Here is an 11,544-nt window from a genome sequence, read left to right on the forward strand (position 1 = left end):
GATCGGTTACTTGGGGAAAGAAAAGCACTGACTGCAGTGATGGCTACGCCAATATATATTGAATATAAAACAGAAAGAGAAAATAACAACACAGCTAAAAGCGAGCGACAAATTTCGGCAAAAGTTAAATGCTTGTGTCATGAGCACGAGGCTGCTGTGCAGTGTCCGCAACGGACGTAGCCATCCACTGTGCATAAGCTACATTACTGACATTGGCGGGCGAAGGAGCCACCGATTCTTCCTCTGCCCAGTGCCACCACAAGCCTAGAGCCGCACCTGAGTACTGCTGCAATAAATTATTTCATCGAAGTGAAACACATGTTTAATAACGTGCTTTAACTCCTATCATCATGAAAATGATATCACGTATACATCTCAGTATTTTAGTTATTCAGAGAGCTGTAATATCACGAATGTAATGGACTCTGTGTCCAGTTGGAGGAAGAGAGCCAGTTTAAGAAGCAAGTAGTGATTCACACACATAGATCACATACATAGAAGATCAAATACAAAACAAAGCATTTAACGTGCTACTTTAATTACAATGTGATTTGAGAAACTGGTTAATTAAACGATTTTAAGATGAAGTTTATGATGTTCTACTAAATGACAAAATAAACTACGTGATTAAAGTGGAAATGTTGAGATTGAAGTTGACATTTTGTGCTTTTTCCCCACCGTGTGCCTTTTTTCTCTGTACCCTAATAAGCTTTCATATGACACTCAGACAGTGGGCTTACAACTCGGCTTTTCACGCGACTTTGATATGTGACTTCTTTTTATTTCCGGCACTGTGCGATTTTGTGGATGTGAGCTTTCAAGTTTCTCCAACACGCTATGTCACTCGATCAACTTCCTTTTGTTGATTATACCACGGTTTATTTGAACAAATAGTATGTTTTTCCTTTGCCTCCACTTGGTATTCGCTGAAATTCTTATATTTTCCCCGTGCTTTTCCCATTGTCTTTTCACAGAAGGCTGCGCTTAAGGGCGATTTATATTGATTTGCATATTCAAATAGGCGTAATTCTGGGAGGATTTGGGCGTTACATAATGCGCGTGCACGAGCGTTAGTTTTCACGCTGATCGGGATTTATGTAGCGGAAGAACGTGGAAGCTGGCGAACGCACAGATTCCTGCATCTGAATTTTTCTGTGCGTAAGCACATTTCGGCTTTTGTGCTTACGCCATGTTATAGTGCGAGTTCTACGCACGGCGTTATACATGAGGCCCCTGGAGTTTTGGATATTGGGAAGAAACTGGCAACCCTAGAAAAAACCCTTTGTAAATATGGTAAGGAAGTGTGAACGTCACAATAGTATAGTGATAGCTTAGTGACATATTTTATTTTTGGAGCCTGGAAAAATATACTTAAAAAGGAATCAGTCCAGCTGTTTGATTACTGCATGGTGTCCTACTCTGAATAAAACTTTTCATATGCAACTCCCCTGAGCAGTCTGTGCAAGAGAAACCGTGAAAAGCAGCACACATACATTGTCGTATAAGTGAGAAGACAATGCGGAAAAACTATTGGTAATACTGTATCACATTGTATTAATTCTCTCCAAATATTCAGTAAGTAGATACCCGTTGTGCTTGAAATAATTTTGGAGCTGGAATGCCTGAGAATTCCACAGGAAGAGCTGCAATCTGTAGCTAAAGACAGGGAAGTCTGGGTTGACCTGCTTGGCCTGCTGCCACTGCGATCCTCATCAGGAAAAGCACATAAGAAGAAGAGATGATCATTTGGAGGCCCAACAACTATGAGATAACAGTGATACCAGCTGCACCACTAACCAGTCATGCCCACTAAAAACCCACCATAAATGAACGCAGCTACTTTGTGTGTCATACTGCAGGTTACTGTTGATATTGCATCTCATTGGAGTGCTGTTTTTATTTCATCAACCCTTGTCCCATTACTTTTGACTTACATATAACTACACCAGTTAACTATTTTACTGTTTTTTTCAGAACTTCCGTTGGATTTCAAATTCCAGAGGTTTTCATCACACAAACCAAGAACCATTGGATATTACCCAAAAGCCCCTATATCTCTTATGAAGAGCCACCAGAAGGAATAAACGATTAGCAGCTGTAAACCAGCAAACCACCACTGTTAAATAAAGAAAAGTGTCTGCACATCATTGGTGCGTAATGCTGTACAACTTTGCCAGATGTTTGAGTCATTTTCAGAATTTATGGAGCGTTACATTATTCTGTTTCACATTTTGAAATGTTTTAATGCTCGATTGGTAAATATCTACATGTAAAATGTGAACATTTTCCTCTATATACATCATCCTGGTATACAATATTTTGCATATCAATCTCATCCATTAAAATTCATATTTCTAGAAAACCAGCAACATACTAATTCTTAAAATATTTAAGATTAAGAAGAAGTGTAATTGTAAAGTGCAGCCACAGTCAGGGGTATTAGGTTTCCTGGCAAGATCTGAGAACAGAAATGTGGAATTATATACTATAAATCAAAATAATTGCTCATTTCTGATGCTTGTTAATAATACATTTTGTTTAAATGACAAATTGGTTGATATTCTCAATATGGGTAAAAAACTGTGAACTACTACTGCACACAACACTTGCCTGAGCCATGGTGAATAGCAGAATATTTGGAGCAGAGTGCAACAATGCTGTTTTTCATAATTTGAATTTAGATTGGAGCTTATTCTTCAGTTTATTTAGCTATATATTTGTTTTCTCATGTAATACTTGAACTTACATGTTTATGCAAAACTGTGCCAAACTATATGACAAAAATATCTGTCTACATTCCTTCATTCCTCTCAAATGTGCCAAAACAAACATATTTTTCTTTATATTGCCTTACCATCCATATTTTTGACCACTAATAATGAACATTTTACAACCATAGTTAATTCTTATGTTGCACAGATTTCTGTTTACTTGACTTATAATTTGACCAGTAGTACAGTATACATTGTGTATTATTTTGAATGTTTCCTGTACCTTGTTCAGGTGCTTTAATGGGCTGACCTGTAAAACAAAAACCAGTAAATGAATGTTAGTTGTGTTGCTCTTAACTTGAATATTCACACATATAATGTACAGAAATATATATAGCAAGTACAGTATATTTCTTACAGTTAAGTATAAAAAGCACAAAACATTCTTTTATTTCAACTTACTCAGCTTTCTTTTAATTTTAAGTCATAATCATCTTCATGGAGAGTAATATGTTAAGAAAAAATCTGATAGTTTTTGCCATTTGCTTGAATGTTATAAAGTGAATTCTGTCAGAAAAATAAGTTTACACTATGCACATTTTGTCTCTACAAAACATCAGTACACATCTGAGCATATTTCAATGCATTGTTGAAATTAGTTATAACATTAATCATTGCAAAGTCTTAACGTTGTCAACCAGTGCATGTACAAGTAATGCAGTGTACGTTATTATGCAACATCAAATCACAGTGGATTTATTTTGCCTTTTGCCTTGGCAGAAAACAGATCTCTGCAAAGTGATTTAAATTAATTACAAGCATAAAACATAAAATAATGAATTGCATAATTTTTCATGTCCCTAATATGACACATCCACATCTTCAGTGGTACAGCCAATTGGATTTACAAATCATAGAATTATTTCAATGGCGACCACTTGTCTGTAGTTAAGGGTTGAAATGGCTGTAGTATACATGCCCCTGTATCTGGATGGTCCAACTTTTGGTGAGCCAGTATGGTGACCTAATCAATGAAGACAAAAGCACACTCCAGGCAACTCTGTGATAAGGTGATTGAAAAGCACATGTCAGTGGATGAAGACAAAAAAATAGCCAATTTACTGAACACACCCTTCAAGTCCAGTTCAGTCAGCCATTAAGAAACTGAAAGAGTATGACACAGCTGTTATTCTGCCTAAAATAGGCGGTCCAGAATATCGGAGTGACCGTACAAGAAGAAGACTTGTGAGGAAGGCCATCAAGAGAACAAAAAAAAGCAACAGTGGTTGTGACTGGAGAGACATATAACATCTGTTGCCTGGGTGCTTCACCAGTCACTGCTTTATGGGAGAGTGGATAACGTACATGACATCTCCGCTAGAATTCGACAGAAGGCACATGGGAGACTCTGAAGTCAGCTGGAAGAAGGTTCTATGTTGTAATGAGAACAAGGTTGAGTTTTAGGGCCATCAGACTAAATGCCATGTTTGAACACTGCACATTGTCAAAAACACACCATCCTCACTATGAACCATGGAAGGCTTGTGAGACAAGAGGATAACAAATGTAGCAAAATACAGAGAACTCCTTGACAAAAACCCAATGCATTCTAAAATAAACCTGTGCCTTGGGAGAAGATCTGTTTTTCAGCAAGACAACAGCCACAAACATAAAGCCAAAGCTTCTTAGAAGTGGCTTTAAAACAACAACGTTGTGGAGTAGCAGAGTCAGAGTCCACATCTTAATCCACTTGAGAATTTGCGGCTGGGCTTTAAAAAAGGCAGGTCGCTTTTAATCCCCAAGCAACATGACAAAGCTTGAGCAGTTTTACAAAAAAAGAATGAGGCCAAATGTGTTCAGTGTTCAGCCTTCTTGACCTCATGCTTTTACTTTAGATGCCTTAAATGCTTATTTGGATATTTTCAACACTGTTTCTCTGAATTAATGAAGCAATATTACCTTATTGCACAAAAGAGATGCACATTGCAAAGCAGTTAACATAAATGATTCACTTGCTACCTAAAGAACTTGTATGTTATATTTGTGATTTTAGTGAATCAGTATTCTGGTACTCGCACAATTTGAAGTACTTGTTCAGTGATTTTAAGCATACAGTACCCGGGTATACTTTGTAAACTGTCTGTACAGCTTTTTTATACTTGATTCTTCTAAGAGTTTGATATGCCTGGTCCCTCCTATTAGTTTTGTGTTTTAATTAAAAAATAGAATGTCCTTAAGAATTGCAAGTTTCGTTTTCTTCCCTTGTATCTCAGTGTTCTTTTAGAATATGAACATTTAAAATAAATAGTTGGCTTATTATTTTGTTCTGAAAGCTGCATGTATTTTCTCAAAATAAATTACTTTTTCACACAAAATAAATTCTGGGAAATAAAATGCTGTTTATACTGTTAATAATAAGCTTGTTCATTTAAGAGATCAAGAATAGTAAGCTTACAAATGGAGTGCAGCATAAGGTGGTGGTGATGGACTGGGAGATCTGAATCAGCAGGCGAATAAAAGCAGAGCAAGTCGCACCGAGGATGAAGTGAGATTAAAAGAGCAAGGGCTTAGGAACAGGTTTAGGGAAAAACATTTTAAATGAAGTACAGTCATTTGAGAGTGTGGAGGAATGGTGAAAAAATAGGAAAGTTGTGTTAAGAGCAGGTGAAGAGGTGTTGGGTAGCATAAGTAGGAGCCCACCTGGGGACAGAGACGTGGTAGAACAGGATGTTATAAAGGCTAGAAGAGGCAAAGAAGAAATGGTATTAATTAGGGAAGATAGAGAAATACATTGGCAAACAAACAAGGAGGCAAAAAAGGCAGTAACAAGACCCAAGGTACAAGCATTAGAGGAGGTGTAGACAAAAGAGGGAGAGAAAATTATTTTCAGGATAATGAAGGCTAGGAACAAAGCAGGGAGGCATTTAAGTCAGATAAAGCAGATGAAAGATGAGCACGGGGTGGTCTTAAGTGAACATGACAGGATCGAGAATAGATGGAAGGGGTACTGTGAAGGGCTGTTGATTGAAGAAAATCCAAGGGTAGGATTTAGAGAAGGAGTTCCAAATGAAAAGCTAATACCAAGAATAAAGAGGGGGAAGTAAAGGAGGCCCTGAAAGGAATGAACAATGGAAAAGCAACAGGACCGGAAGAAATGCCACCAGAAGTGTGGAAGAGTTTAGGAGAAGAAGGAGTAGATGTGTTATGAGATCTAATGCAGAAGATCTATGAACAGGAGAAAATACCAGAGGATTGCAAGTACGGTGTGATTGTACCCATTTGTAAGTAGAGGAGTGATTATTCAGGATTGTGGAAACTATAAGGGGACAAAGCTGATATCACACATAATGAAAATTTAGGGTAAGGGTTATAGAGAGGATACATAGGGAACTAACCATCATAGGGGAGGAGGAGTTTGGTTTTAGACTAGGGAGAGGAACAACTGATACCATCTGTGCATTGAGATGGCTTATAGGGAAGCATCAAGACAAACAGAAAGGTCTGCATGTGATGTTTATTGATTTGGAGAAGGGTTATGACAGAGTGCCCGGTCAAGAGGTCTGGAGGTGCATGAAAGACTAAGGAGTAGTCCAGAGTACCAGAGACGTATGTGAGAATTGTCCAGGGTATGTATGAGGGAGTGAGGACTTTTGTTAAAAGCAGTGTTGGGGTTAGAGTAGGGATCTTCTTTAAGTCCTTACCTCTTTGATCTGGTTATAGATGTGGTTAGTCATAAGATAAAAGACCAGTCCCCCTATTACTTGTTTTTTTGCTGATGACAGTGTGTTGTGTAGCACCATAAAAGCAGAAGTGGGGAGAAATTTGGAAGAATGGAGAAAATAAACAGGAAGAAGAGGTTAAATGATGATCGGGATTCAGAAGTTAGCCTGCAGTGACAGCTTTTGAAAAGAGTGGATAAACTTAAATATCAAGGATTGGAGGTAGCACAATGTAGAAAACTACATGCAGAGATAGACATCGAGTGCAGTGTGGTTGAAACCATTGGAAGAAGGTATCAGGAGTATCGTGTGGTTGAAGAATTAAGACAAAGATTAAAGGTCAGGTTTTTTAAGGCAGTGCTATGACCAGCAATGATGTTGGAGCTGAAACATGGGCAGTAAAGGGAGTGCAGGAGAAGAAATTTGATGTGGCAGAAAAGAGAGAGTTGAGATTGATGTGTGGAATTACAAAAAAGGACAGAATAAGAAATGAGACAATCAGAGGTACAACAAAAGTAGAAATCTAAAAAAAAAAAAGTACAGAAAAGTAGGTTGAGGTGGTACGGACATGTGATGAGGAGAGACAATGAATATGTGGGCAAAAGAGTGAAGGGAATGGAAGTAAAGAAGAAGAGTAAGCTGGGGAGGCCAAAGTGAGGCTGGACAGATAAAGTAAAAGATGATCTGAATTAAAAGAGTCTGACTTGGTAGGAGGTGCAGGGCCAAGCTGTATGGAGAAGGTTGATCAAGCACATTGACCCCACATAAAAGTGGGAAAAGATGAAGAAGAAGAAGAATCTTGGTTATATTTTAATTGAGCATTTTATATGTCATTAATGTGAATTGTTATGCTTATGTCATAAATTTTATTTAATATACCTATCTCATATTGCTCACTGAAAATGAACTATTAAACATGTGAAACCTGGAAACTACACTTTTTTTGCTTTCATGTAGTCATGCCACAGAATGTAAATGTCTCTGACCTCTGTGGCCCCCTGGTTTGCCTAGTCATCAGATTTTCATAAAACAGTTATAGAATATTAAGGAAGCAGTTGTTGTATAAGGAAACTGTGGCATTTATCTCTGTACTCTGGTTTGAGTTTTGCTTTTAGTTTGAATTTTATTTGCTTTCAATCATAAGCAATGTAGCATAAGTATCCTAAGTAAGAAAAATGTTCTCATTTTATTTAATTCATTCAGTTCTTGTTTATACAGTAGGTGCTCTCCCAGTGGCCTGAAATAAGAATATATTACAAGCAGCAGAATAAACACACAATCTGAACCACAGCCATTAGAACAAAAGAGAGCAGAAATCAACAATGTCCATGATGCAGCCGGCCAAGTTTGTCTCCTTCAGTGTCCTTTTGGTTTTGTATGTCCAGGTTGCAGCTCAACTCCAGCTTTGATGTTACTGGAGACATTCTAATGTTGGGATGCCCAGCTTAACAACCTTGAGAGGCTTTCATTCTGTGTGGTTTTAGACATTTCTCTTAACCTGCGCAATTTAAGATTTACCTGTGCATACTGGAACAGTAAATTTTGGTATTCAGTCTGTGCCATTGGCCAGCCCTGTCAGGTTCCCAAAGATATACATTTCAAAAACCCAGAACAGCTAAAACAAGAAACTGAAGACTTATGGGGTTAACTTTTTGAATTCAAGTCTAGACTGTGTTGACTGACCAATCAGGTTTGAACCACAGAACACTCTGGTAATACTCTTTCAAACACAGTACCTTTAAGACACCAACACAAAATAAAATTTCCTGGTTACTTTTGCTTGTTTCGGGTTTAAATGTGTTCTTCAAGTTTTCCACAGAAAAAAAGCAAATAGGTAAAGCAGTTTTCTCAAAATCAACATCAGAAGAAGTATTTCATTTTGTATGCTGGGACCCCCCACTACCTGCCACTAGGAATTAAGAAACTGATGTAAAATAAGGGCAAAGAGAAACGTTTTGGGATCCACTCTGTGTACATAGAAAATGGTTGGTTTGCAGGGAGGTCTTTACAGACATGAGTTCCAAACTGAACTGTCAGTTGTTACAAAATGGGTGATATAAATATATGACAAACAAGGAATGATGACTGACATGGGTGTGTAGTCTTGGAACCGGACGTGGCGTCATGAGGATATGGGATCTGGTGTCATGGAAGTGGAAGTGGTAGGTGGAGACTTCTGGCGACCGGAAGAGGGCATCAGCATTGGCCTGGAGGAAGCCCTGGCAATAAACAACAATTAATTGATAAGGATGAAGGTCCAAAAACCACCTTGTGACTCTCGGGTTTGTCTCCTTGTACATAGCCTAGGAGGTAATATCTCTGCTGTGTTACTGCCCATTTAATGGTCAAGTCTTTTTGATGCACTGTCACATGTTTCAGGAACATCATGAGGTGTTCAACGCTTTGGCTTAGACGTCCCCTAGTCCTGTGTCCGAAGTCTGGAGAACAAAAGGAAAAGAAATGTCGGAAGCAATTAAAACTGATGCTGATGTTAGGGCTTGCTTTAGATCACAGAATGCAGCGTCAGCATCTTTGTCACATGCCACTATATTGGAAGTACTCTTCTTTGTCAGATTAATCAAAGGCGCTGCTCTCTCTGAAAAGTGAGGAACGAACCAGTGGTAGTATCCCACTAATCCAATAAACTTTGTAACACTGTGGCCGTAATGTACCAGTGCCCAGCAGGTAGCCCAAATACTTGGCCTTGTTTAATTCAAAGAAGCATTTCTTAGGATTAATCTGAAGGCCTGCTTCACCTAGTGCCTGAAGCACGGCTGAAACCTGCTCTACGTGATTTTTCCACGTGTCGGAATTGATGGGGATGTCATCTAGGTAGGTGGAATTGTGGGGGCATTGTACTTTATCCACCAGACTTTGGAAGGTCACTGGTGCCCTGTGCAATTCAAATGGAAGAACACAATATTGCAAGGGTCCACTAGGGATGCTAAATACGTTTTTAGCCTTTGCAAAGTCTGTTGAAGGAACATGCCAATACCCTTTCGTCATATCAAGTGTGGTCAAGTATTTTGCTTTACCTAGCCTCACAAGGAGATTGTCAACACTGGGCATAGGGTAAGCATCAGATTGGGACACTTGGTTGCAGAACCCCCAACTCCCATCGGGCTTAGGTATCAAGACTATGGTGCTGGACCAGGGACTATAACTTTCCTTTGTCACACCTAGTTCTTGCATTCCCTTGATCTCAAGTTCCACTTCAGCTTTCTTTGCTTCTGGGAGTCAATAGGGGTGTTCCCAATGGCTATCACCCCACATTCTTTAAGCGAGGTCCGGCCAGGTTTCTCACTCACTACCTTCAGAATGGACAGGATAACTGAGTCCAGTTCCTGTTTTTGAGTGGGTGTCAAATTGGGGCCAAGGTTGAGTGTCAATTTCTGAGTGTATAGTGAATGGGGCCGAGTTGAGTAAGGGTCTGGGTCCCTTTACTTCCACTGCTTCAGAAGGGTAACTTGGTAGATCTGCTCGGTCAGTCTATGATTGGGTTGTTTCACCAAATAATCAACAAGACCTCTTCTCTCCTTAACCCCGTAAGGTCTTTGCCAATGTGCCAATAGTTTAGAATAGGAGGTGGGAACCAAGACCATGACACAGTCCCTGGGCCTAAATTCCCAAAGCAAGATGCTGCAGTTATAGCACCAGGGCTGAGCTGCTTGTGCCACATCCATATACTCTTTTAAGATGGGTTCAATTTTGGCAAATGTTTCACATACAGTAATTGTGTGATATATTCTAGAATGTTGGTGGAGGGGAGAACCTCTTCTTCCCATCCTTCTTCTAGGATGTCCAAAATATCCCGGGGGTTGATGTTTGTACAGTAATTCAAAAAGGGAAAACCCTGTAGGGGCTTGAGGGACCTCCCAGTAAGCAAACAGCACAAGGTGTAACTGATCCCAGTTCAGCCCATCCTTAGGTGACCACCTTACATAGCATCTGCTTGAGGGTTTTATTGAACCACTCCACTAGACCATCACTTTGAGGATGATATACTGCGGTCTTTAATTGCTTAGTTTGAAGTAATTTGGCAATTTCCCTAAATGTCTCCAAGGTAAAAGGCATTCACTGGTTGGTGAGGACTTCTTTGGGGACACTCACCCGTGCAAAGCCCCCTATGAGTTCCCGCACGATTGTTTTGGAGTTGGCTGTTCTCTTGGGAACATCTTCTGGAAACCGAGTAGCATAATCTATGAGGACCAAGATGTACTTGTGTTCTCGAGCCAAGGAATCAAGGGGTCTCACAATGTCAACTCTTATTATTTCGGGCAGAATGTCAACAAGGGGAATGAGGATGAGAGAAGCACAATCCTTCCTAGGAATCTGTCACAGCTGACATTCTGGGTGGGAATTGCAGAAGCGATGGGACCTCCTCATTAATCCCCAGCCAATAGAAGCAGAGCGTGATTTGCTCAAGTGTCTTAGGTACCCAACAGGTTTGTGTGTGTTAGCTCGCAAACTTGCTGCCAGAAAATTCTTGGAACTAACAACAGTGACCTCACCTCCCCCTTGTGTTCTGCTACTTCGTATAATAAATCATTATTATTGACAAAGTGGGGTCCATTAGGCATGAGAAGGTATGTGCTTTGCTTTCTTAGCAAATTTAAGGGAATTGTCATTGCACTGCTCCTGTTTAACAGAGGCAAACGTTTGCCTAAATTAAAATTCTAAGGAGGAAAGGGGGTGTGCGTGGACCTCAAGGGGTGGAGCTTCTAACTGCGATACCTCGTCAGGGTTTGATGACATTCCTGGGTGAGATGCGTTGGCTTCCACTCTGACACAATGGGTGGCCACATGATCCTTGGTAGCCGGATAGTTACACGGTGTAGAGACAGCTTTAGGCGGATTATCACCGTCCATGACTAGGCCCAATGTGTGTGTGCAGGAGTGATCTGTGTTAAACTGCTTTTGTTTTCAGACCAGTCCCATCCTATAATCACAGAATAAGGTGGATTTCGTAGCACTGCCATACGGATGGACCTCACAGTGTTATCATAACTGAGTACAGAAATGGCAGACTTATACAACCAAGTTTCCCTGTATGTACAGGTTAGACTGGTCTTTATGCCATTGTCGTGACAACATATCGGCATGCAACAATAGAG

General features: G+C 39.8%; 1 protein-coding gene across 1 annotated transcript in view; it reads left to right on the top strand.

Moving 5' to 3' along the window:
• nt5dc1 (5'-nucleotidase domain containing 1) overlaps positions 1-4,951 on the top strand; it is a 344,196-nt gene extending 339,245 nt beyond the window's left edge. The window contains exon 12 of the mRNA XM_039747962.1: positions 1,975-4,951. Within this exon, the coding sequence (XP_039603896.1) occupies positions 1,975-2,084 (110 nt within the window). The 3' untranslated portion in view covers positions 2,085-4,951. The remainder of the gene's footprint in view (positions 1-1,974) is intronic.
• The last annotated feature ends 6,593 nt before the right edge of the window (positions 4,952-11,544 follow it).

This window comes from Polypterus senegalus, chromosome 3 (assembly GCF_016835505.1).
Source record: "Polypterus senegalus isolate Bchr_013 chromosome 3, ASM1683550v1, whole genome shotgun sequence".
NCBI lineage: Eukaryota > Metazoa > Chordata > Cladistia > Polypteriformes > Polypteridae > Polypterus > Polypterus senegalus.